This window comes from Elephas maximus, chromosome 19 (genome assembly GCF_024166365.1).
Source record: "Elephas maximus indicus isolate mEleMax1 chromosome 19, mEleMax1 primary haplotype, whole genome shotgun sequence".
Lineage (NCBI taxonomy): Eukaryota > Metazoa > Chordata > Mammalia > Proboscidea > Elephantidae > Elephas > Elephas maximus.
In genome coordinates, this window is record NC_064837.1 from 31220351 (window position 1) to 31247951 (window position 27601).

The 27601-nt window shown below is 42.7% G+C and overlaps 2 protein-coding genes across 11 annotated transcripts in view; both read right to left on the reverse strand.

Moving 5' to 3' along the window:
• Positions 1–276: 276 nt before the first annotated feature.
• Positions 277–16183, reverse strand: DUSP14 (dual specificity phosphatase 14). Of its 4 annotated transcripts, none has more exons than XM_049859119.1 (3): positions 16107–16183; positions 2701–2793; positions 277–1586 (listed from the first exon to the last, which is right to left on the reverse strand). In XM_049859119.1, exon 3 carries the CDS (start codon positions 1491–1493, stop codon positions 897–899), a length of 597 nt encoding a protein of 198 aa, XP_049715076.1. In that variant the 5' UTR covers positions 1494–1586; positions 2701–2793; positions 16107–16183; the 3' UTR covers positions 277–896. The 4 variants fall into 4 exon arrangements, with proteins under 4 accessions (XP_049715076.1, XP_049715077.1, XP_049715078.1 ...); XM_049859120.1 differs by having other exon boundaries at positions 2701–2796; positions 16107–16179; XM_049859121.1 differs by lacking the exon at positions 16107–16183 and adding an exon at positions 14463–14564.
• Positions 16184–19138: 2955 nt separating this feature from the next.
• TADA2A (transcriptional adaptor 2A) overlaps positions 19139–27601 on the reverse strand; it is a 55869-nt gene continuing 47406 nt past the window's right edge. For all 7 annotated transcript variants that reach the window (XM_049859463.1, XM_049859462.1, XM_049859457.1 and 4 more), the window contains one exon: positions 19139–27198. In XM_049859463.1, the coding sequence (XP_049715420.1) occupies positions 27013–27198 (186 nt within the window). In that variant the 3' untranslated portion in view covers positions 19139–27012. The remainder of the gene's footprint in view (positions 27199–27601) is intronic.

The following is a 27601-nucleotide window of genomic DNA, read 5'->3' on the forward strand; positions in this document are numbered from 1 at the left end:
CAGATTTCACAGTGGCTCCCCCTATCTAAAAGTAAGAGGTGACCTGGTAAACTCCCAGTGGTTTCCCAGGAGGGTAGAAAGGAAAAGAGCTCCACTGTCGTTGACATGATTCAGCTGGGTGATCTTCTCTAACTAACATCCGTAATTTGTCAGAGAGCCGTAATTTACCACAATTATTGGAGAGTGTCTTTCTTCCATCAACACACACACACCCTGAAATTAATTCTAATTAGTAAAAATGCTAATATGCTAAGCAGATATATTTATTAAAAATAATGCTAATATAATCCTGGGACACATTGATTCCAAGAGGGTCTTTGCAGCAGATTTCATTATGGTTACTTAACAGCTAAATGACAAAGGTTTACTTATTTTAACTTACAGAGTCACTAATAGAGGGAAAAGGAGAGAGTAGGGCTACCAATCCAGTAGAGACTGAAGCTGGTATCAGTCTTCCCTAAGCATCTGTTTGGTCGGCAGCCTTAAGCAAAGCTTGTCTCTAAAGGGTTAACTGGGGCCCAAAGTGATGTTTTTTGCACTGAGCTCCCCTAGCACCTGCAGTGGTGCCAAAAGGCCTGGGTGGGATTCAGAACAGAGCAGAACCTGACAGCTTATAAACTGTTCAAATCGTTAAAAATGATTAAAAGCCAGTTAAAGATTTTCATAAACACTATCCAAAATGTTAAGTTTTAAAAATGTTACTAGCAATGTATGCATTCCCTTATGTCCCTCCCCTCCCTTCTACCTCTTAAAATAAATTTGAACACCCAGTGTAAAAAACACTCCAGGGAGAAGCAAAAGTCAACCATTTGAAAAGAAAGGTGAAGAGGGGAGCAGACGGTGTATAGCAGATGCTGGTACTGCTCAGGGGGCTGCTGATGCAGGCTTTGGTGGCATTAAATTCCCCAGTAAGGCATCAGGTGTCGGGACTCTTTCTCATAAACGTCTGGAACTATGCCATAAGGCGTCTGTACCATTTTAACTGTTGACTTCCCAAAGAGCTGGCGCTCATAGTCTATCAGCTGCCTCCAGAAGCCCACGTTAGGCCTGATGACAGGCCTCCGGGCTTTCACCCAGTTGTACGCCTCCAGTAGGCACACATTGTGGTATTTCATCAGGTAAGCGATGCAGAGAGTAGCTGAGCGGCTCACCCCTGCAGCACAATGCACCAAGGTGGCCCCGTGCTTCCTGCTCACGCTGTGGATCTTGTCAGCCACTGTGTCAAAGTACAGTCCAATGGGGGCATGGGGCATGTCAGCCAGAGGCACTTTAACATATTCAAATTGGGGCCAGTTGAAATTGGGGATCTCTATGGTAGCATTAACGATGCAGGTGATCCCACGAGCCTGGAGGAGGTGCCGGTTGGAAGCCACACTGCCTCTGCCCAGGAAGAGAGAGGAGGTGATTTGAGCAATGCCTCCTATGTCTCCCTCGGAAATCATCCGAGGGGCCATGAGAGTCCGTGGTAGTGTGCTGTGACCTCTGGAGCTCATGAAGACGCCGGTAATCACACTTGCATCGTTGGCAGCAAGACCAGAGTGGGTTTTTTTCCTTCCGCCAAGGAATCCGAAATTACAGTCTTCTTCCTGCAAAATACAGATATCTGTCAGTACTTTAAATGCTATTGATTCATCACAGCTTTCTGCCGTGTCTGTGGAATGGGAAGGTGAAAGGATTAGAAATAGTTATTTTCTACAATAGTGTACGTTCTTTCAAGAATGTAGACAAATCATTTCCTGTTGATTACCAGGAAGAATACCCTAAGACTCCAATATGTAAAGTCAATGTAAAACTTAACTCTCTACTGACTATAAAAAAAAAAGCTCTATGTGGAAATAGTCATCCTATTTTAGGAAAAGGAGAAAACATGTTCAACTGTTTGGTTCCTGAACAACAATCTTGCAGACTCCTGCTCTTGTTGAAGGTGTTGCCTGATGAGTAAGAAGAAATCAGAAATGCTGATCCTCCCTACAGCCATGTTCTTTCATACCTTCCTTGCCCACTTCCATATTTTCTATGATAGCCTTTTAAAAAAAATTTTGTACAATGGTACAAAAATAATATTGCACTAGATAATGTATTTAATGAACTGCCTTTATGAACTAAAAAGATACTGAATTGGATCAACTCCAGAAAGCCAGGACGTATGATCACTGTAGCCCTTTATTGTTTTAAAATAGCTACTTCCCTATCATATCTGTGACGTCTGAACACTTTAGAAATCCAATTAGCTTAGGTAACTTGTGCTGTGGCATTTCCATGGAAATAATCCCAGGCAATTTGAAGGCCCTGGTCTCAACAATGCATTCCTGTAAGTTAATGAGCATTTGCAGCTGACCTGACCCTGCGTGTGGCTGAGCTCCACCTCCCTCTACCAATTCTAAGGGCCAGGATGACTCCCACTGGCATCAGATGCTGTATGTTGGAATTATTTAATATCTGAATATTTTCTCACTAATACAGTGTCTATAAAAGACATTCACTATTATACAGTATGTCTATAAGTAACAGAAAGGGAAATTTTTGGTTTGTGAGATTTCAGACACATCAGTTCCTCTCACTGCAAAATCACAATGCGTTACAGTCTGTGCCCACGGGGATGTGGGCTTCTCCACCCTGGGTAAGTTAAGGAGCCCCATGGGATTTCAGTCAAATGAAAACATGCTCAGCTTCAAGAGAGGTGGTACAGGGAATACTCACTTGCTGAGGAAGTTCCAGTGTACTCTGGAGCCCTTGGATCGATCCAGAAAATTCTCAGTGAGCAGTGCTGGTTATAGTGGATACAAATCAGACCTGCTGGAAGACAAGGATGCAGGAATATGACCAAAGTTTAAAAGAATTCCTCCTGGTTTGTTTTTTTTTTTTTTTTTACTAATAATTGGGTTTGACTGGAATAAATCTTGGAAGTAGAAGGCATGCTAAATCTTTCAAGATGTGCATTTAAAGAATACTCCAGTAATAATGTCAAGCTGATTCTCAGCTTTCTGTTAATGACATATAACTATAGTGAGACAAATGTTGGAAGTACAGTTTTGGCAGTAGCAAAGACACATTTTTGAAAGAAGGCTCAGAGACCAAAACACATCAATGAAATGTGAGGACTGCAGAACTCTGTAAGAATGCAGTTTTGCCTGCAAGATGCAAAACTGAAGGTAGAGTCTTCTTCCGTATACCCTTAGTTAACACAGTGCGTAGAACCGCCAAACAAGACGAAGGGAGGATAATCAGCCATGTGACTACAACACCCCACAGAGGACAGTGGGTACCAAGAAAAAAGTCTAAGTCAGGTGCTAGGGTGTGGGCAGGACATCATCTAGATGAGGCAAGAGGACGCTTCACAAAAAGCAGTGGTGTAAACATGAGCCATGAATGCCAACTATAGGTGTCCCCAGTGCTCTGGAGAGCAACTGGAAATTTCCTTTGTTTTCCATGTATGGCCCTCTTATTTCATTCATTTATGTAATAATGATGAGTCCCCATGAACAACATTTAAGAAGCTGGTGTTCCTCTTCTACTGGCCCCCTGACCTTTCCCAGGTAATCATCGCACTTAAATTTTTATTTTTTACGGCTCTGTTGAGGTATAATCGACATGCAAATTGACGTACAACTTGATCAGTTGTACAACTTGATGAGTTTTGACATAAGTAGACACTCTAGAAACCATGATCTCAAAGTAATAAATATATCGCCCTCAAAAGTTTCCTAATGCCCCTTTATAAGTGCATCTATCCTTCACCCCCACCCACATTCCGAAACAACCACTGACCTTTCACTATAAATGAGTTTGCATTTTCTAGACTTTAATATACAAATGAAATTATATCTTTTTGGGGGGAGGGTAGTTTCTTTCACTCAGCATAATTATTTTGAGATTCACCTGTTAGTGGGTATATCAGTAGTTCATTCCTTTTTACTGCTGAGCAGTATTCCATTGTGTAAATAAAATATACCATGATTTGTTTATCCATTCACCTGCTGATGGATATTGGTTGTTTCTAGTTTTAGGCTATTACAGGTAAAGTGGCTATAAAGGTCTTTGTGTGGACATATGCCTTTAGTTCTCTTGGTTAAATACCAAGGAGAGGAAGGACTGGGTCATATGATAGGTGTATGTTTAACATTTTAAATAGGTTTTTTTTTTTTTAATCTTTAAAAATAGTTATATCATTATAATTCAGTGGTTCTCAAACTTGAGCATGCATCAGAATCACCTGGAGGGCTTGTTAAAGCACATATTGCTGGGCCCCACCCGGAGTTTCTGATTGAGTTGTTCCAGAGTACAGGCTGGAGAATTTGCATCTCTCAGGTGAAGGAGATGCTGATAGTCGTAAATACATTTTGCCAATCCCTGCAGAGATGGAGGCTGTGGATTCTTCTCTTTAGGACTGAGGCACTCATTCCTCAGCTGCTGGGAGTGCTGGTGGTGCCTGATGGGTCACAGGTCCCTCCCCACAACTGGCCTTGCCTTAAGCCAGCTGTCTCCCCCAAGGTTGACCTCTCTTTGGAGACCCACATCAAATGACTAATAAGTAATGCAGGGGTACACAGAGGAGTATACAGGTTACATCTCATCATGAAGAGGAATGAGGAAGTAGTCACAAAAGGAAATGTGGTGTATGTGTGTACGTGTAGTTTGGTTGTTGCTGGGTGTCATGGATTGAATTGTTATCCCCCCAAAATATGTGTCAACTTGGTTAGGCCATGATTCCCAGTATTGTGTGGTCATCCTCCATTTTGTGATTGTAACTTTACGTTAAAAAGGATCAGGCTGGGATTGTAACACCCTTACTAAGGTCACATTTTGATCCAATGTAAAGGGAGTTTCCCTGGGGTGTGGCCTGCACCACTTTTTATCTTACAAGACATGAAAGGAAAGCGAGCAGACAGTGGAGGACCTCATACCAAGGAGAAAGCAGCAGAGCAAATCCTTTGAACCCAGGGTTCCTGTGTGGAGAAGCTCCTAGTCCAGGGGAAGACTGATGAAAAGGACCTTCCTCCAGAGCCAAAAGAGAGAGAAAACTTTCCCCTGGAGCTGATGCCCTAAATTTGGACTTGAATTCTACTAGACTGTGAGAGAATAAACTCTTTTTAAAGCCATCCATTTGTGTTATTTGTTATAGCAGCACTAGATGAGTAAGACATTGGGATTTTTTTGTTTTTGGTGTAAAATGTAAACAGGGGCAGAAACTTTTAGGAGAGAAAATCTTTGCCTGCAGCAGCACCATCTTCTGCCACTTCCAAGTCTTTCCCTGGCAGAACCCTAATAGTTTACAAAGCAAGGTCACTGTGGTAATGAACACACAAAACTAGGCCTTCAAACAGCAGTGATGAGTCCCTCCTCAATGTGGAAAATCAGGAAGATGCTAATCCAATTTCCAACTAGGTTATCCAGTTATTGTCTAATTAGGAGGGACTCCACCTTGTGGCCTCCCAGATAAGCATTCAGCTTGGGAAGCCACTCGCCCTTCTGAGGCAAGGGTGCCCCAGGCTTACTGGCCTTTTTAGCAGAAAGGCCTTCATCAAAGACCAAGGGCATGTAATGGGTGGGCTGAAAGCCTAGCTTATTCTATCAATTCTCATCCCTTGAGCAGTGACAGGTACTTGGTGCTGCAGGGAAAAGCAAACAGATTGTGAGTCCTCGGGGCAGAATCCAAGTTAGACAGACACGATGCTCTGTCCCTGCTGCTGCTAGTCAGTCTCGTGCCAACAAACCTGCTTAAAATGCCAGAGCTCATCCCAACTTTTAGAAAAACAACTTCTGCCAGAGAGCACTCAGAGGGCACAGATACTGCAGGTGCTCCTCTGACAAACACTCCTGACCCCTTTTACAGATTGAGAAAAGACAAGATTCACAAAAGGTGACATGACTGCAATGTGGAGAAGACAAGGAACAAGGAAAAGATCCCAGGTGTCCCGACTTCTGGCTCAAGACTGCACACTGCTTCCCTGTGGGGCTAGATGGCTGTGTTCTCACTGTCTGCCTTACAGCACTCCACCACCACCAGCCAGCACCTTCAGTGCACAAAAAGGTTCTTGGAACGGCCTAAGAAGAACTCGTTTAAATGCTACTTTCAGAATACACTGGGCCCAGATGGGCTAAGCCAGCTGCTCCAGTTTCCAGACTGCCCAGAAGAGGGAAATAATGCCACAGACTAATATAACCATTCAGTACAAAAATCACACTCCTGATGGTTGAGGGACCTAAGCAGGACTAGTCCCAGGTTAGTACAAGAAGCCCTAGTGTGGCCCATTTCTAAGATTAGCACAGCTTGATCATGAAGAATAAAAGAAAACATCACTGGTGTGTCAGACTCAACTTAGTAAATGTGTGCTGCGCAACAGAGAAAGGAGACCTGTTAGGACAGTAACAGATGACCCCCCACGGGAGGGGTCAGGATTGCACATTCTCTCTGAAAACCCCACTCCTACGTGGCACACTGGTCACTGGAACAAGGGTGGCCAGGAAGAACGCTGAGGAATGTCCATGTCGCTGTCCATGGTGTTCAACTAAGCCCTCCCAAATTCCTCTGGCAGCTACATTTACATTTTTGAAGGGCTTTCCTAGCCAGGGAGATGGTGGTAAGATGAGTAAAAGACAGAAAAAAGAAGCTGCCCTATGTCAACCCCAGAGAGTTATTTTCTAAGTTATAGGGAATGTTGCGTCCGAGATGATGTTGGTCTCTTTTAATAATAAGCATCAAAACCCTAAGCGCTAAACAAAATGCAGAATTAGTTGTCTGCCCAGTGGGCCTGTAATCTCAATAATGCATAAGGTAATAACAACCACTGATTGCTCCCTGCATAGGAGAGCCCCTGGGACCGGTGCAGCTTTGTGGTTAGCACTGGCGTCCATATCAACAAAGGCTACATCTCCGTACCAGAAGCAGTGAGCAGGACTCCGACAGCTGCCTGGAGTTGCTGCCTGTTCGGGGCAACCATCCTAGTGCCATGGGGGCTACTTTTCCTTTGTTTTTTAATCATGACAAACAACCACTAGAATCAGCAGTTAAAGAACTGAAATTCTATCTATTGTTTCCCCTCCTCATGTTGAATAAGCAGAAATGGCCACAATGGTGCTAGGGATGACTGTGTAAAATGATCTGACTGAAATATTTTTAGCTTTGAGAATTTCAGAGGGTCACAGGACATACTGGGGGCCTACAATGTTGTTTTTTAATACCTGAAAAGCCTACATAGCCACATTTTCCTCTTCCGTTAAAGTAAATGTCTATCTAGTTCTCTTTAAAAAGCTTGAAATTACGCTTTTTTTTAAAAAAAAAAAAAACATTTCAGCATAGACTGCCGTAAACAGATACCACTTTTGTCATTAATTTTCATTATTAAATCAGATGCATGTTTCATTGGGGAAAAACTTAAAATACCTCTAGCAAATAAAAATAGAATCACAGTGGGGCAATACTTCATTGAGGAAAAATAACTTTCTGAAAGAACATTAAGAGTAAGATTCACATAATTAAATACTGAGTTATAGTCATATTAAGGTAAAATGAAGTAAAAGATACTGAATTTGCAAATTGTTCTCAGTCATCTGGAAAGCTTTAGCAACTTGCCAAAAACACCTCAGTATCTTACATGTGGCGGGGGGGTTGTTTTTGCTTTCCCACCATATAAATTAACTGGTATGTTAAGGGTCCAGGGATGACGTACAAATCACCATTCTGATTCAGCAACAGTCATTTTCCCCTGTGACGCGCAGCTGTAGAGCAAACTGCCTGTGTAGTGGTGACCAGGATGACCACTTTGATGTCCTCACTTGGATAAGCAGCCCATTAACACAGCACTTCGTGAGTCTAGAAAAGCACCAATCATTGTTAGACACTAGCCAGCTGTTAGATGTTGATTATGCCACAGCCCAGAGAAGGAGCTGAGCAGACCACTTGCTGAATGCAGAGAAACAAAACATGCCAAATAGTGACATAAGATGCACAGAATTTTAGAAGTTTAGTTCCATATTATAAAGTCATAGATTCTCCATGGTGTAAATAAAACGCATACAGTAGGGAGAAGAGACTATCAGTAACCATAAGAGGTAAAGGGAATTTATCTGGGTTTCATGGGATAATTGGTACACACCTGGAATGGATATTTCAGTTTTATCCCCACCCCCATCAGCACCTAAATTACTTATCATTCATTCATACAACAATATTTACTGAGTCATGCCATGTGTTCAACACTGTGCTAAGCTTTGTTGGGGGCTGTGACCCAATGTGTTTTCCAAAGATGGCCACAGTATCTCCCATCCTACATGTTCATCTTACAATGTAACCTCGACAATACTCCCATCAAATGGTAAGGTCTATGACCCCTCCCCTTGAACCTGGAAAAACCTTTGTGACTGCCTCAACCTAGAGAGTACAGAATCTAGATTATAAAAGTGTCACACACTTGTTCTCTTAGGACACTAACTCTTGGAACACAGCTACCATGCTGTGAGGAAGCCCAGTTAGCTTAATGGAGTAACCGCATGGAGCGGCTCCATGTAGGTGTTCCGGCCAACTGCCCAACTGAGGCTCCAACTGACCGCTAGCATCAGCCACTGGCTATGTCAGTGAAGACACTTCAAGATGATTCCACTCCCACCCTTCAAGCTACCCCCGGGGTTTTGATTCAGCTGAGGCCCCAGATGCCAGCTCCAAATTCCTGACCCACAGAATCTGTAAGCACAATAAAAATGGTAATTTCACACCACCGAGTTTAGGGGTTGTGTGTTATGCAGCAATAGTAACTGGAACAGGGATATAAATGTAACACAGGACACAACCCTGTGCTAAGATTTTACCATTTTATAGAGTTGAGACAAGATACACATAGAAGCAGTTGCATAACAAAAGATAGCATTTAGTGAATCAAATTCAAGAATAGGTGCCACAGCAATGCAGGGAAGGCACAGGATCAAGGCAAAGTAGAGTATTCATGTGTCACTTAACACCCACAATAAGTTTTTGTGACACAGGATGTTATATGATTTGGATGCTGTGCAAACACTATATCACATACAAGCAATCCTCAGCTTAGGAACATCCAACTTGTAAAAAGAACAGACTGCCATAAAGCCTATTATATTAAAAATTTGAGTTAAATACATACAATAGTTCACAATAATGAATGCATGTCTGCTACGTACCATTGACCAAAAGGGATTTCTGGACTCTATTTTTTTTATTTTTTCTATTATAACCTTATGGGACCATGGACATATATGTGGCCAGACGGATGTTGCCTGAACGGACAGATGTGATGCTGTGCATGACTGTAGTCAGTGCTGCTAAAAACTGAGTTGTTCCTTAGGGAGAGGTGTCTCACAGATTATACTATCATGCTTTCCCTCCAATCCATTTAAAACATGCTGCCATTTTCCTTTCAAGAGCTTCATTTTTTAGATTTCAAATGGAGAACACAAACGCTTCTCCATAGCCCATCACTACTCAAAAAGTGTTGTCCAAGGTCCAGCAGCATTGACACCATCTGGAGCTTGTTAAAATGTGGACTATCACACCCTGCATCAGACCTAAGGAATCAGATCTTCAGTTTAACAAGATCCCAGGTGATCCGTATCCATACTGAAGTGTGAGAAGCACCACTCATTAATCTCCTCATTCTATCCCAATGGACTTGCTGAAGCAAACTTGTGGGCCCGTGCTTTGTAGGCCCCGCGAGCACGCTCAGCCTGTCACACACAGATCAGGGTCATAGAGCCCAGACAAGAAACAGAAGCAAACAGAGGCTTTCCCAGACTACACATGAAATTAGTAACCCCAGTGAGACCAGAACCCTCCCTCCCCTGAGTTGTCTGTTTGTTGATTAGTCATACAATCTGACCATGACAGATCAAACAATCTAAAGACCACCAGAATGTACAAAAAGAAGGCAATTAAGGAACATAAAGTCTTTCTCATTGTGCCCTACCTATAGTCCAGATATTAATCTTTAAAAATCTTAAACTGCTAAATGGTATGAGATGGTTTTTGGGTATGGAAATATCTAATAAACCTGAACCAAGAAAATGCTTGCCAAATTCCATGCCATTTAAACTTGTTTGGTAATAACTAGAAACCAATTTGTGCAATAGCCTATATAAATAATCTTCAAGGAGTAGTAAAAATTAAATATGAATCATAGATGCATGGTTACGTGGTAAACTTTGATTGGATTTATATAGGTCAGACTACCTAGAGGCAAAGTACTTAAAAAAAAAAAAATCACACCTCAGCAATAAAACCCAGACAGGTAGGAGTCTGACTCAAAATTGTCAAAGTTACTACCGCACTGAGAAGCAAGGCCATGAAATCTCAGAAAACACAGGTTTTTTCATAGGATCTCAGTTCTTAAAAGTTCATTATCACTTTAAGGAAGGCCAAAAAAAGAACTTATAAATTAGAATAAAGTTCACAGGACAAGAATTGAATAGTGAAGACCTGATCACCCTTTGATCATCTCATCCTTTGATGGCTGACTAGACACATCCAAATCCTTCAAACTTGAGCAGTGAGCCTCGACTTTTTCCCAACAAGGACTTCTTTATCACACCCCTGGCCAAATTCCATGTTTTTCAGGGTTTTATATCAAATTAACTTCATTTATAAATTAGAGGTTAATTTCCCATTTTTCATTATCAATCAAAGGCATCTATAATTATCCACTAGAGTTTCTGAGCAGGCTGAGATAACCAGGAAAGTCTCCTGCTTTAGTTGGATGGAGGGAATCTTTCCCTCCCATTCTGAGAGACAGCAGTCCTACCTCAGGCATTTTGAGGGTAACTGGGTGTTTCTAAACCCTCCTGTAACAAAGTAAAGAATCATGTTTTTTGCTAACCAGGAGTCAAAAGACTAAAATTATTCCCTTGACTTTTTGTTTCCTGAAATAATAGTGTCATCTTAATTGTTAAAATAGCCCTAACTTACTATCCACACACAAGAAGAGAATGCAATGGCTTCTGAACTCTCCACTCCTGCTTAAATCAGGGGTCAGCAAACTCTGGCTAGGGGCTGTATCCAGTCCACCACCTGCTTTTGTACAGCCTGTGAGCTAAGAATGGTTTATAAGCAAGTTTGTGAGTTTCACCTCATGGTCTCTCTACTCCAGGCAAGGAAGTCTGGTGCTCCACAGGCTCTCTCTGCTATGTTAATGTTTGTTTACTAGTCAGCAGAAGCAGCCTGTTCTCTCTAAAGAGTTTCCCCATGTGTACCCACAAAGTCAAAGACTTGAGGAGTCAAAAAATAACTGCCATAAGCCATTGTTGCTCGAACTATTCTGGGACAAAGACAGAAATAAACCCAGTAGTTGCATATGAATTTTAAAAGAAACTTTTTGTCCACCTAGACTTCAAGATGGCAGAGGGAGTGGAAAGGCTGACCAAGTGGAGTAGATGGTCACTCTCTGAGAGTGTAAGAGAATGGGAAGTGTGGAGGTAAGCTGGGTGGGCTGTGGGCCACACATAGTAGCCTGCCATGACCCTGGTACCCAGTCTCCTCACATGGGTTCCCACCGCCTGGTCCTGTGAGAGGTCAGAATTGGAGCTCCTCCTTGAAATACTGCCTGCAGGAAGGCCAAGGGGATATCAAAGAACACAAACAGGATTTCTCCCCCATCACTAAGGTTAGGAGGTTCTGACATGACTCTCTATCCCCTTCTATGGGTGTCTTTTCTTAACTTCTAACTTATATAAGTACTTTTGTAAACTTATTATTGAAACCTGAAAACAAGCTTTAGTAGACAAGCACAAAAATATTCATGATTTATATAAATAGAGACTGAAAAGAGAGCAAGTTGCAAACACATTCTTCGGGCTTCTATTCCTCCATCACTCCTTCATCTAAGGAAAATGATCCCGCTGGGGGCATTTTGTAAGCCTACAGAATTGTAGACTGTTCTTCTCAAAGGACAGAAACACTGTTAGCACATAATAAGTACTTAACAAATACCTGAGTTTAATACCTGTCCTGATCTCTCTCTCTCTCACAAACACATACACACACCCCAGCTGTAAATCCAGCTAGCAAAACAGCACACAGGCAATTCAAAGTTAACCTGGCAAATGTTTGCTCAAAAAGCAGGAATTCTCGGTATCAAAACAAACTCTAAACTCTCTACTGTCACAAACAAAGGAAGATGTGGAGAAAAGCTCAAACTCATTTTAAAAACTGTAAAACTGTCATTCCCATCACAGAGATGCTATGGTTGCTTTGGAATTGCCTAGGAAGTGTGACCCTTGGCCTGTGCTCAGTGCCTCTTGGGGAAGAAGCACATGTGTGTAAACACGTGAGTACCCAACCTCCCAGGGTAATTTAATTTAACAAGGACTGGCCTGGGAGCCTGCCCACATCACACTCACTCCAGCCAGCAATGTTGGCCTGCACACTGGGGAGTGGGCACAAGGCAAGCGTTCAAGAACACAAGTCACCATGTTAAGGCACTCAGGTTGCCCAACAGTAAGATTAACTCAAGACCTTTAAAACACAGATAATACATACTTTTATCTTTAATACTTCATTTTGCATACGTAAACTTTCCTGTTATACAAAGATCAATGGAAGGATTCTCTTGGGTAGTATGCAAACAAATACTAGGGAAAAACCATCTCTGGCATTTGGGCGGTAGTATGTTGGTCTAAACCAGATGATTAAACATAATATAAATATACTGAAGCACCATGGACCAGACCACCCAGGTGATATTTATTTTATTCATGTACTCAAGAAATATCCAAGCATGCTGTGGTTAGACAACAAATACAGTGGATTATAAATTCAAGGCTGACACCACTGGAGAATGTAAATTGGAACAATCTCTTTGGAAAATTGGCATTAGCCAGTAAAGCTGAAGATACCTATATCTATGATCCAGCCCTATTCCTAACTGCCCCAAGCCAGACACAACCCAAATGTCCATCAACAGTAGACGGATAATTTGTGGTATGTTCACACAAAAATGAACTAACTACAGTTGCAGGCAGCAAGATGGATAAATCTTAAAAAACATAATGCTGCAAGAATTTAAACCTAAAAATTTTTATCTATATGATGTTGATCAAAGAAAAAAGTAGGACCCAAAAGAATACCCATTATTGATCTATTTGCATAATGGTAAAAAAAAAAAAAACCTGGCAAAACAAAACTATATTATCTAGACATTTATATTTAAGGGATTAAAAATGTAAAGAAAATGATTCCTATAAAAGTCAAGCTAGTTACCTGGCTAGGTTACCTCTTGGGTGGGGGACAGGTTGTCATTGAAAAAGGGGGGAGGCAATTTCTTGACCTATAAGATGGTTATACTCGTGTTTGCTTCAAAATGATTCATTAAATTCTCCATTTATGCTTTCTACCCTTTCCTGTGTGTTATAATTCACAATAAAAAAAGGTTAAATAAATACAATGATGATTTCCAGGAATTTAGAACCATTACAAGTCTGGCCAATCCGGAGAAAGAACACTTCCTCTCTGTAAGTCACTATTAGCCCCTCAGCTTCGCGAGATCAGGGACCTTATATGCTTTCTATCCCAGTGTTCAGCATGGTACCTTTCTCATGGTAAAAGTCCTCAATAAGTGTTCAATAAATAAATCCATAAACTCCTGATACAAATTTTGTTCTAGCTTACCCTTTCTGAAATTACTGTGCCCACATTAACACTTTCTTTGTCTTCCTCCCATTGAAGCTTTCATAAATAACTAAAGCTACCACCTTAAATGTAAGCTTATACCCAGGCAGCCGCTGCTTTAGCAACTCTCCCTGCCTTCCACTCCCTTGAATGACTCCTTATAAGCAAAGAAAGGATGAATACACTAGTAGTCCTAGATTTTTTTTTTTTAACAGGTAAGTTTTCATTTGCAACTGAGAATAAAGCCTAGGATTTTAATGATTCAACTGCTTTAATGATTCAAAAGCTGTTTAAAAAGGGGTCGTTTGCCCACACCCCTGGGAAGCACTATGTGATGAGGGTTAATAAATACCATACTATCAGGGTTAATAAAACTTTACAACCAGTTGTACTTAAAAAACATGTTACCTGTTCAGGAAATAAGCAGAATATCTATGAACAGAGCCAATCAGTTTTAAAATAATTTCAGTTTAAAAATTACCTTTAAAAAGTCTAAAAGGATATACACAAACTGATAAAGATAGATATGGCTACCGCTTCTGGGAAAGATGCTCAAAAGAAGGCTTTAATCGTATCAGTAATCTTACTGTAAGTTTCTTAAACAGAGAAGAGTTAATGCATTTCTTGTGAAACTGGGAAAAGCATTTTTAATGCACCTTGCCTTAAAATCACAAATGCCAAAAGAATCCATCAAGCAGAGATCCCTTCTTTTAGCCCATCTTTTAAAAATGCTACAGCTGAGTCAAATGGGTTTCCTGGACTTATAAACCTAGCTGGTTTTTCACCATATGAACATACATTTATGTCATTCTATTAAAGAGTATCAAAGAATCCATACCTGCAGTCAACCAATGTACAAGATGTCAGACGAAAACTCAGCACAGACACCGGCGTTCAAAAGACTTGGAAGGAGGAAAACTGTCTCCCGTTTTATAGGAGAAAGACAAAAATATCAAGCAACTACCTCTCCTCCCCCAAGCGTCAGAAGATGAGTCAGAGCTGGAGGCAGGAACAGGGCCCATGTGTCAAGCTGCCTCGTGCAGGGCTCCTTCCTACCTCTGCGTGCCTGGCAAAGCGCTCCTCTCTGCCCAAGTCGGGGTCTCCACCCCAGCTTGTCCCTGATGTGAATTCTCAGGTGTGTCTGGCAGATAAGGTTATTCATCTAGGGGCGCCTCATTCCCCACACTTCTAAAGGGGGCCAGAGAATTCACTCAAGGAAGTGGGACTTCCAGACAACCTTGCACAACTTTGCAAAGAATGCTGAATCTTTGTTCCCTTCATTTTAAAGAGCAGCAAATAGCATGGAGAAGTTGTGACTTGTCCAGTGCCACTTAACTTTGTGGCAGAGCTGAGTTTCAAGCATGGAGCTGCTAAGCAACTCAGTGGCCCCCACCTGACTTTTAATTGATCTGTACAGTCTCAGGGAGGAAATTTCAACATTTTCCATTATACTTCTGAGTGGCCTCATGGACTAGGAATTCCAGGCACTTCTAGGTAAAATCTCTTGGTCCATATTCCTTTAAGCTCAGTAAAGAATCAGGAACTAGCTCTCTGCCTCCGTTTTAACATGTGTAAACCAGGACAAGACTGCTCTCCACCTACTTCTCGTATAAAACTAACGAACAGCTAACGAGTTCAAACATGGAAAATGCCTTCAGGTCTTGCTGGATAAGAAGTACAAGGTGCTTTATTAAAAATTTTTCCTACACAGAAAAACTGCATTTGTAAGCCACTCCTCCTTCCCTAGCCTCTGGGATGCCCAATTACCACACTATGGCTGGTGCCATTGGCAACATCCCCCTAAATAACATAGTTATACAACGCACTTACGCCAGTTACAGCACCCGACTCCTCTCTCACACACGTACAAACAACGCAACTTCGCTTTCAACCAAAGGCACTTAGGAGAAATCAAAAGACGTATGCTAGGACTGTGCACACTAATCTCCCACCGCCGAGAAACACGCAAGTTGAATACTTGGCATCGCTGAAAGTCAAGTTGCTTCCGAAGATAACACAACCGAAATCTTGGAAGATGCAAAAAGGCGCCGTCGGCTCGGGCGGCTCGGAGCGGGCGGCTGCAGCCCGAGGGGTGAGGAGGTGAAGGCAGAGGCCATGGCGGGGCGCAGCGCCGGCGGGTCACGAAGCAGGAGAGGAGAGGAGAGGAGTAGCCCAGGATGCTCGCGAAGGAGCTCTGAACACCGGGCACCGGGACGAGCGCGTTGGCACAGGGAGGGAGCAGCAGGGTGGGGGCCGAGCGCTGAGGAGGGGGCCCCGGGCCTCTCCCACCTCCCGCCCCCGTTGCCCCGGCGCCCAGAGGATGCGAGAATCGCTGAGGAGCAGGTGGGGGCGCCGGCGCGAAGTTTCCCGGAGACGAGGGTCGCGCGGGGCCCCGGCCTTCCGATCACGCTAGCGCCCGGGGGCCCTGTCGGCGCGAGGTCCCGCCCGGTCCGCCCCTCACCCCGGCCTGCGGGCCCCGTACCGGCCGGCTGTTGGGCTCGCGGCTGGGGCTGCGTCCTCCTGCGCGGCTCCCGGCTTCTGCGGGCTGCCTGCCGCGCGCGCCCCTCCTCATCCCCTCCGCCCGCGCCCGGGGCGGGCCATGCGCACGCTCCCTGCGCCTCACCGCCCTCCACCGTCGGGGGGCGCTCGGGGCGGCCGCGGCGGGGCGTGGCGGGAGAGGCGCGCCGCGCGGGGGGAGCCCGCGGGGGACGCGCGGGGCAGCGGGTGGCGCGCGTGCGCGCAGCGGCCTCGGTCGCCGTGCGGACGCGGCCCCGGCGCGCGGCGAGCTCCCGCGGCGCTCGCTCCCCCGCAGGCAGCCTGGTCCCCGGTGGTCTCCTCGTCTATTGCTGCAGGGATGGTGTCCTAGGGTACTACTTTCTGGTTGTGAGAGAACTAAAGGCAAGAAAACGATACAAATATAAAAAGTGTTAAGACTGCAGTTAGTGACTAATCAGCCGCCTCTCACCCCGCCCGCATCGTGTAATCAACAGGGGAGTCAGGGAAAACAGGTCTCCTGGCAACTCCGGGATGTATTTTTGCTTGTATATGTATAGGTTTGTGGATGGGCAGTTTCTTAGTAACTGGAAAGCTGTATCGTCCGAGACTCAAACGTAGATATAGATTATGGCCATCTGCTGCTGCCCAAAGACCACCAAACCACCACCATCACAGGTGCTCTTCTGAGTCTCAAAACACCAGATCCACAGCCCATGCCTCCGAGATAGAGCTGTAGAGTCAACCGAGCCCAGGCTGGACACATGCATTCCTTGAGGGGTTATTTGCCTGTGTCACCCTAGGGGTCTTTTTTTTTTTTTAGCTTTGCCCATCTGTGACATAAGTAGATGTACAAAAGGACGTTTTTAGCACAACGCTCCCCTCCCTTCTGCCTCTGGCAGGTGACGGGGAGACAAGGCATGTATAAATGACTTCCTTGAGGCTCTGCAGTGAGTCAGACACCTAAGAGTCCTGAGTCGGTGCCCGGTCCTTTACTCACCAGACCCACCTCCTCACATTTGTAAATCATTGGCATCAGAACTGGTGAACAGTCAAAGGAGTAGTCATAGCTTTGAGGGGAGGGCTTGCTGGGGGAAGTAAAAACAGCCACTGGGTTTACATCTCACTGCATCTTGAACCAAAAGCTTTAAGGCTTTTTTTTTCCCCCCAGCTCTTCTTGGTCTTCATTGGCCAACCTGACTCAGTCATCCCGAGACGACAGGATTTATCTAAAAGTTTTGTCTGCTTCCCAGACAAAAATATAATATCAAAGGCCTTTTAGTGATAAAAAAAAAATCTTAGGGGAGCTTAAAAGGCCTAGACTAGAGAGATTTCTTCATTTTTGCCTCCATAAAAAGAATCAAAGCTTTAAAATTAAGCAAAATTAATCTATGAGAGAACAAAACAGAATTTAATTTAGGGTAAAGCACTAGGGGTTCAAGTCTTGCCTGAGAAAGGCACCTTCCCAGCACTCAATTGTCCCACCACCAATTTATCTAGTGACTTATTTTTGACATGCCAATACCAAAATACCAAAATCTCTTATAGAAACAATGTATGCCGCTTTCATTTCTGCTTCTCCCCCCACAGTCCTTCCTTCAGTCAGTTCAATGACTCAGCATCCCTCTTGGGATTCAAGCCTGTTTGCTCTACAGAAGGGAGGTTGCCAGAACAAGCTCTATTAAGTAACAAGAACTGGGCATTTTCATGGATTATAGGAGGAAGCTTAGCATGAAGAATCATATTCTCATCAGAAAAGAGGAGGGAGGTGGGCTAAAACAGAGTTTGTATTGAGTGTGATGTAGTATAAAGATCTAGAGATTTTAAGTAGGAAGAAGTGATAAGTGTGTCTGTGTGCGTATATATATATATATATATACACACACACACATACATATATATGGGTGTAGGGATGTGCTTTATGCCTTTATAGAATGTGGCAATGTGGGCTTATATATGCCTCTGCAAAAAATGCAATTTGAAGATACTATCTTCTCGACCAGCACTGTCCAACAGGACTGTCTGCCACGATAAAAATGTTCTGTATCTGTGCTGTCCAATAGAGTAGCTGCTAGCTGCAGGTGGCTATTGAGCACTTGAAATACGGCGAGTATGACTGAGGAACTGAATTTTAAATTTTACTTACATTTAAATAGCCACATGAGCCTAGTGGCTGCCTTATTGAACAGCACATCTCTAGACTATAAACAGGTGTCTTTATAGGTGTCAACCTGGATGTAGGAACATTTTAGAAGTCATCTGCTACAAAAGTACAACTTGTCTGTGCCCAGGGAGGGTGTGGGTTCTCCTGACTACATCTAAATAAGCAGTGCTTTAGATCACTGCTACCTTTGTGCAGAATGAGTGCTGATCTGATAAGACATACTAAGTAGAGGGTGGAAACATCTATTCTGCTTGGCTTCTGAGGTCTGCCTTTCAAAAAATCTTCTCCTTAATTGCTTTGACAAGGACTGATCCTTCATTAATCAGACTTTGAGTCCCTCAGAAAGAATAATTGCGTCTTCCATTCATATACTTGCCTCTGGTTAACAAATTGACGGCAACTTTGATGTATCTGTCAGAATTGTGGAACAGCTGTGATCAAGATGCCCTACCCTATAGAAGTTTGATTCCAGTGTACCATCAGGTCCTCCGGCTCACAGATGTCTCAAGTGTGGCTTGCTAATGCCTGTAATTCTAGAGTGTATGCCATTGGTAACTATAAAAATGCAAATCTCCCAAGGGCAGTAAACCCTTAAGCTATTGTCCTTTGGCAGGTTTGACAGGGACAGTGGATACCATGTATCTGGGAGGAAACTCTACAAATGTGGAAAAGATAAAAGAACTAGGAGGAGAGGGGTCCCCCAAAACAATTCATCTATTACACAAGTTTGCCTAAGGCCTGTGCTATAAGATGTAACATGATACCTTATATGACTATCATAAGGATTAATTAGATTTTATTAAAACACTTGAAACTTTTAGAGTTTTCATAGTTCTCATAGAATTTATTTTTCTGCTAATAATGTCACATTACAAAAGAAGAAGAAAAAAACTATCAATCATAATTCTATTAACAAAACAACAATTAGCATCTTGATTTGTCATGGATTGAATTGTGACCCCCCCAAAAATATGTGTCAACTTCATTAGGCCATGATTCCCAGTATTGTGTAGTTGTCCTCCATTTTGTGATTCTCCTATGTATTATAAATCATAATCTCTGCCTGTGGTTAAAGAGGATTCAGGTGGGATGTAACACCCTTGCTGAGGTCACATCCCAGATCCAATGTACAGGGAGTTCCCCTACGGTGTGGCCTGCACCACCTTCTATCTTACAAGAGATAAAATGACAGGGAAGCAAGCAGAGAGTTGCGGACCTCATACCACCAAGAAAGCAGTACTGGGAGCAGAGCACATCCTTTGGACCCGGGGTTCCTAAGCGGAGAAGCTCCTAGTCCAGGGAAAGATTGATGAGAAGGACCTTCCTCCAGAGCCAACAGACAAAGAAACCTTTCCCCTGGAGCTGACGCCCTGAATTTGGACTTCTAGCCTACTACCCACTGCCGTCGAGTCGATTCCGACTCATAGTGACCCTATAGGACAGAGTAGAACTGCCCCGTAGAGTTTTCCAAGGAGCGCCTGGTGGATTCGAAATGCCGGCATCTTGGTTAATAGCCATAGCACTTAACCACTACGCCACCAGGGTTTCCTCTAGCCTACTAGACTGTGAGAAAATGAATTTCTCTTTGTTAAAGCCATCCACTTGTGGTATTTCTGTTACAGCAGCACTAGATGACTAAGACAATTTCTTTCTGGTCTTTTTTTTCCTATCCTTGAGTTTTTAGTTTTCTTTACACAGTTATAATCTAGTATGCATATGGTTTTGTAATCTGACTTCAAGCCCTTGAGTTAGACATATAAACCTGTTGCCGTTGAGTTCATTCAGACTCATAGTGACCCTGTAGAACAGAGTAGAGCTGCGCTATAGTTTCCAAGGAGCGCCTGGTGGATTCAAACTGCTGACCTTTTGGTTAGCAGGCGTAGCTCTTAACGACTATGCCATCAGGGTTTCTAGGCATTGTATCAGGGAATACATAATACAGTGTGTCTTAGGATAACTAGGTATTTAAAATTTATGTCTCAGCAATTTTTTCCCCTTAATTTAACTGGGGTTGCGACAATGATAACACAGTGGTGAGCACTCCAAGATAAACAAAACAACACCCTTGCCAAACGCACATCTGTCTGTTTTAACATTTGCTCTGTGCCTTTCGGATCTTAGTGCCCATTTGTGAAACTTCAGCATTATGTGAATGTGTGGTACAGGGATATCATGTGCTTGTTCATACCTCACTGGAGTTAAACTAAAATGTCAAAGGCTCACTGAGAAAGGGAAGGAAAGGGAGGTGGCGCCAGTTGTGTTAAATACTTTATCCCGTCTAATTCCTTTTTTTTAAATTCCAGTCAGGAAGGTATTATCAACCACATTTTGGACATTAGGAGTTTAAAAACTTGCCCAAGGTTGCATTATTATTAAGTAGCAGAACAAGGATTAGCATTCAGGTGTCTCTAATACACCAGGCAGCTAAACAAGCATTTATGTAAGGACAGTAATATAAACGATCCCACTTCTTCAGTTCTCTTTGCTGTAAGCTCTTCATTTAAGAAGAAGTGGTTTTTTTAAAATACTTTTTTTTTACAACTAGAATGTGTTCATGGATTTCTTGAGGGAAAAAAATGTTTTTAAAAAGAGGGGCAATGAAGAAATATTTCCCCCAAGAGTCAGTCATCTCTGGTAGTTACAATACCAACAATGTAAGAGACATATTAAAGACATTCTGAGTCTTTAGATGTGTTTGCCCTTTGCTGCATACCCACGACCCACTGCCGTTGAGTCGATTCCGACTCATAGCAACCCTATAGGATAGAGTAGAATCACCCCATAGAGTTTCTAAAGAGTGCCTGACGGATCCAAACTGCCGAATTTTTCGTTAGCAGCCGTAGCACTTGACGGCTATGCCACCAGGGTTCCCTTTGCTGTATAATCTCCTACAATTAAAAAAAAAACAACAACAAAAAACCCAAATCCATTACTGTAGAGTCAATTCCGACTCATAGTGATCCTATAGGACAGAGAAGACCTGTCCCATTGGGTTTCCAAGGCTGTAATCTTTACGGAAGCAGGCTGCCATATTTTTCTTGAGCGGAGTAGCTGGTGGGTTCGAACCTCTCAGTTAGCAACTGAGCGCTTTAACCACTGCACCAGCAGGGCGCCTTCTCCTACAAAACCAAAAAGAAAACACCAGGTCCTACTGAACGGGAGTAAATGTCCACGTCAGCCCAAGAGTGAAATGTGAATTGGGGGATGGTGGGTGAGGCAGAGAGCAAAGGTTCCCAGATTGGCTAGAAGGCAACATTTAACCTACTGTGTTCTCATCTGCTCTTTGCTTTGCCAAACAATAGCAAGCCTATGTTAGAAAAAGTCAGAAGCCTCAAATAATTCTTTACCAGATCCAAAAGGCACCCACTGCAAACATATTGTTGCTGCAAAATGTGCCTCCAGAGCCCTGGGGGAACATCTGGCTACATCCTGGCTGCTAACCAGGGGTATCTTCTTTCATCCAGAGGGTCTCTAAACTTCCAGTCCCTATATCCACTCCATCCTGCCACCAAAAAACCAAACCCGATTCTGACTCATAGCGACCTTATAGGACAGAGTAGAACTGCCCCATAGGGTTTCTAAGGAGCGGCTGATGGATTTGAACTGCCAATCTCAGGTTAGCAGCCGAGCTCTTAACCACTGCGCCACTGGGGCTCCCCATCTTGCCACATGTGCTAGGAATCTGTAGATTGCCTTTTTTTCTTTCCTAGTTTCCATGGAGATGCAACAGTTTACTTTTTCTCCCCCAACTATACGCCATGGTTATTTTTAACTGGAAAACTCTGAGCCAGGTCACAGCTGGGATCTGGATGATGCAATGACGTCTATAGCCACCCTTCTCTCCCACAGACGCCTTCTTTTCTGCAGTTGTTAGGGATGGAGGCACTCTTCGGAGATTTCACTCTCAAAAGCATTTTGCTTTGTATCGTGAAGTTAAACCTGTGCCCTGACTTTGATCTGACAGGTGCCCTGAATCTGAATGCCTAGAACAAGGTAAAGATTTTCTTGATGCAGTAGGAGCCAGGTAAGGTTGATGTTGTTGGCACTTATCCTGGCTGGAGCTCAGATAAAATGTCCTATGGTAAAAATATATCAAGGCATTATCTTCTAAGCAATAACGGCTCCGGTAGAGTGGCTTTTTCTGCTACAGCTTGTCCTTAGTTAAAAAGAAGCTCCTAATAAGGGATATTGTGTGGAAGAGAGACTGACCCACCTCTCCAAGGCAGAGAGCAAATTCCTGTATCAGGGTCAGAAAGCTGCTGCCCCCTCTCCTCTGCTAAAAGTTCCAGTCAGCCTACCCCCATTTCCAAGGCCCTTGGTACGTGGGAGCTAGTGTCTCCTTGGCATTTCTGACCTTTTCTTTCTTTTCCATGATTTCTGGGGAAAAGCTTTTAAATTCACCCTGAAAATAGCCTTTTTCAGCCTAGACAACTTCCAAAGATTGAAAACTGACAGAAACATCAGACTTCTTAGCCCCAATTCAAAATTAGTTTTCCTATAGGGCACGTTCACATTCATTGCAGACACTAAAATTCAGCCCAGGTTCCATTTATTATTTCTTAAAATTATATACATATATATACATTTTAAAGGAATTCCCTAAATTAAGGGTTTTTTTTTTAATAGGAACAGCAGTGGGTGGAATAGGGAAAAAGTCTTGATCAGTAGCTACCTATTGTCTAGTAGGCAAAAAAAGACTTAGGTCATTGTAAACAATTTCAGGATCGGGGAGTATACTGGGCAGATAGCTCTCCCAGAAGAAGAGAGACCTATTAAAAGTATCTTGAGCTGGCACTTAACTGAATAAGAGTGATAAGATGACAGCATTTTCAAGCATTTTTGCTTTCATTAAGGAAGTGTTGGTTTCTTAAAACAGCTATCAGGTCTTCTCCTTTGCACACTTACTAAGAGGCTACTTCTATTCAACATAACTCTGGACCAAGGGAGGAAGGATTACTAGCAAGTCACCTGGAAGCTTTTTGCCATATAAGACCTCTGGGGAGACCACGGCAAGGGGATAAAAAGTATCGCTTGGTTAAGAAGGAGAGATTAATTCAACTACATGATTAGTTTAGTGCTTAATCAATCCCCTGGGCTCCAAAGTAGAAAATAAGTGCATTAGACTCAACTATCCAACGCTAAAAGATCTAGAATAAGTCTGGGCTGCCAAAATTTAACTGCAGTGCTTCCACAGACAAGGAAAGGTACAGTGACATCCAGGGCTACATATATTAAATCAATTTTTTTGCAGCTCTCAGCTTTGGGTTTTTAAACCTTTTAAGTCGTCACCGTCTCCATTCTTATCTCTTATTCTTACTCTCAGCAGGGAAGGGAGCCTAGTACACAATACATAACAAGCAACTCATAGTGGCAAGGGAATTTTAATGTCAGATGCAGGATATTCAGACATTCCTTAAATTCCTGTGTTTTATCTGTAAACTTGCTCAACAGAGTCAAAGGACACCTGATACCCTCTAATCACAGTAACCTCAACTGCTGGAAACCAAGGTGGCAGGCAAACACTGAACAGAAAACCAACTCCCTCTCCCATTAAATATGGAAATTAGTTTCACAGATCTTTTAGTAACTATTCGCCTGTAACCTCCTCAAAAGTAGCTCACCAGCACTTCAGTTCTGGTGGATATTTCACAGATAGGCTACTTGAAAGAAAGAAAAAAAAAAAGGTTCCAAAATATTCCAGACTTAACTGCTCTTCACAGCATTCCTCTAAAAAAAATTTAATTAAAAAATGCTGTTTTCAAAAATTAGAAATAAAAAGCCAGGTACATATAAGTTATGAAGAAGTTTTCTGTGTTATTCAAAATAATGCAGTGTCTACCTAGAAGGTACCCACAAAGAGATCCTTAAAAATGGACGGGCGCTATTCCAGAATGCTGTTTAGAACACAGTACCACTCTCCTGCCCGGAGACAGTGAAACAGTATCTTGAGAGGTAAATATGAATGAGTTTTCCCAAGCTACTCTGTGTAATTTGGGGCTGATTCTTCACATCGAAGATTTTAGTTCTCTTAGGACACATTTCCTAAAACTAGGAATTTTAGGACTAGACTTACCAACTAGAACTTTTTCATTATTGATGAATGTCATCAGCCTTCCCATTTTTCCACCTACCACCAGCTGATGGTTTCATGACTGAAACCCAGTAAAACTGTTCTTACCTCTAGGCAACGTCTAGCTGATTAGCCCAGTTCAGATAAAATCAGTGGGAGGGGTAAACAATAAAAGGACAGATACTGGAACCTGGGAAAAGAGGAACGGCAAATATTTAGTCTTAGTCTCTCAGGATAGATGGTCTAGGTCTTTCGGCATAGGAGAGGGTCCTTACAAAAAGTTTGCTATTTCCCACTGACAGGGCAGGATATGCATAAAACTCCAGCAGAAACCTTCAGTGTTAAACTGCAATAAAAAATTTCTAACAATAAAAGGTCTTTATTCATGTTGCTGAATTTCAAAGCAAACATTCCTTCTTCTGAGAGGATCTAAACTAGGCAAGACCTCTATTAATGTAGTTGGTTCATGACCAACCTTGTCTAGAAGCAAAGGATAGAATGTTCTTTGAAAGGCCTTGCTAGCCTAGATTTTTAGTACCAAGAAGTGGGCTTCCCTAGGTGATAAGAACAAATGTATTAAAGCCAGCCACATCAAATATCAGTAACTGCTTTTCTATTATAAATGCAAAAAGATACCAACTCAGGGACTCCTTTCAAGAGTACTCGTTACACAAAGTACAGCTTGACCTTTGAGGAACTCATAGGGATTCTATATCTTTAAACTGGCAAAGTTGACTTTACCAAAACAATAATCATACTTTCTAAAATCCAGTCATTTGAAATTACAGCCATATTTTTCTATCACTATGTTCAACCATGCCATTTCCCTCATCAAATCTACTGATTCCCCATCAATTTTTTAGAGTTCAGTTGGCTCCAACGTTTCCATTAGACTGTCCTACCATCCTCCCCCCCTACCACAGCTGCCCCTCTTGTTCTAGCCAAATAAATCTCTTGGCACCATTTTTCTTACTCCCACTGCTACCTCCATATCATCCTCCACCCACTATGTCTGGAACAGTCTCCCACTTCCATCTGCCATTTTCTCTCTCTCCTTTCAATATTATCATTGCCTAAAAGCCCACCTCTCCCAGGAAGTCTTCCTTAATCAAGATTAGGACTCGAACAGATATCACTTGACACTGATGTCTAATGAATTTCAGTTTTTTACGACAGGAAAAGAAAGGGATGCAAAAGTTGTGGGATGTCAGTAGACATTTCACTCTCTGAAGACAGAAATTAACTTTCGGGGGTAACAGGTAACCCTTTATAACTGACTAGGCGTGATGGTGGTAGTGGTAGAGTATATTTTCTAAGAGATACAACTGTTTAAAAGAAAAGAGACCATTTTCACAAACCACCCTTTTTGAAGATTGAAGTCCTCTATTCCAGTTCCCACAGATTCTAAGAGTTTCCTTTTCTCAACCCCTAGATGAATTGTTAGCAATACATGCATGTTTACTTCAAGGAGTTTGAGCAAATGTTTCCAGCAAACAATATTTTAATTAGATGTTTTGAAAGTCGAAGGATTAAAGAATTAGCTACTGGATGACATCTGTGCAGATTCTGAAAGTTATTTCTGTGTACAACTTTGCTTCTAATAGAAATGGGACAGCCATGACTCTTGAGTTTAGCTTCTTACTCTTCAGAAAGGTTTGAGGACCAGGTTTCAGACGTGGTGGGGTTACTCACCCTCATATCTAGCGAGTCCCATCTATGAAACTGCTTTACTTTTGTTTTACATGAGCAAAAGTAGCTTTTATTGGAGGCTAGCTTTTCAAGGTTGAGAAATGAGAGTTAAGGTCTCAAATCAAAGCAAAGCTGAGGTCAGCTGCATCTTCTCCATCCTCCTTGACTGGTATCCTGGGTAACCCAGGGTAAGAACAGGGTGAGTCCAGGACACACATGTTAGCAGAGACAGTGCAGCGTGATGGGGCAGGCGTCCAATACCCTAAGTATGCGTTAGTTACCAGAATATTTGACACACCCACAAATTAAATAGCAAAACATTTTAATCCATTAATTCTAAAAATAACAGAGACATATTATATCTGGTGCCACCTCCTCCAAAGTCTACTGCAGATTAGACAGCCAGGCTACGAAGTTTGGGACAAGAACATCATGGGGAGATTTTCCTCCCCTTTGCTCATAAACATATATTGTCAGCTTAAAACATCCTTAAAAGGAAGGAAAAATTGTTCTCATGCTCTATAACCCTTCTCTGTATTTTAAAAACTTTATCTGTCTACAATGTTTGAAGGCAAAATAGATCATCAGAAAACCTACCTCTCAAGTGTAAGACTCTGAGCCGACTCCTGGGACCAATGACTGTGGTTTAGAGTTCTATTTCTACCAACACTGTGATATGAGGTACTATGGTTCTTGTTTTAGGTAAACGAGAGGTGTTAGGAATGAATGCCCACTCACATTTAATAATAACTCATCTAGCACACAACTCTGCAGCACAATACCAACAACAGGAGTGTTTTAAAGCAAGATAGAGACAAAAGTAGACATTAAAACAACGTAAGTTTTCCTTTGTCCTTCCTCTCTCTTTACAATGAGAATTCAGCACAAAACAAAACTTTCCAGAATACCCATACTGTCCTCCAGCCCACCACATTCCAAACTTCTGATTTCTGATCCCAAGTCCTTAGAGCCTCAGGCTTTAGTGATGTATCCTTCTCGGATGAGGAAATCATAGATTTTCCGGGTTTTGTTCACGTCTATCTTGATCAGTGCTCTTGCCTGTGCCAGTCTCAAGCCTCCTTGTTTGTTACATTCGTTCAACAGAGCGGATTTGTATTCTAAATAGGCTCCAGGGACCAACCTCACCATTTGACAAAGCTGCAAGACATGGCAAATTTAGTAAACATTAACATCTGTCATTGTCATCATTCAGTCCAACAGGTATAGCCAACATAAAAAAAGAGTGACCTCAACCTCCAGCTATTTATAGGAGCTGTTGGGTGGCTGCACTACATTCCATTTGGTGTCATCTCTGGAAAGAACACTCCCTAAAGGCAGACACCCAGGAAGAGAAAGCCAGGGGGTGATGCTGGGAGTATCTTTAGCACGAGCAGGCTGGCTCAGGGGCCTGGGCTTCTCGGGAATTAAAAGCATGCATTCCTGAGGAGCAGCCTGGCTCACTCAGGAGTAAAGCACTAAAGGCCTAGGTAGAAGCCCAGCACCTTCCAATACAGTCAGTCAGTCAGGGAAGAGCCACAGGGCACGGTGGGGTGGGGTGGGG

Bases quoted from the DNA above. Each gene is read 5' to 3' on its own strand.
- DUSP14 (XM_049859119.1), bottom strand. From the start codon at position 1,493: ATGAGCTCCAGAGGTCACAGCACACTACCACGGACTCTCATGGCCCCT.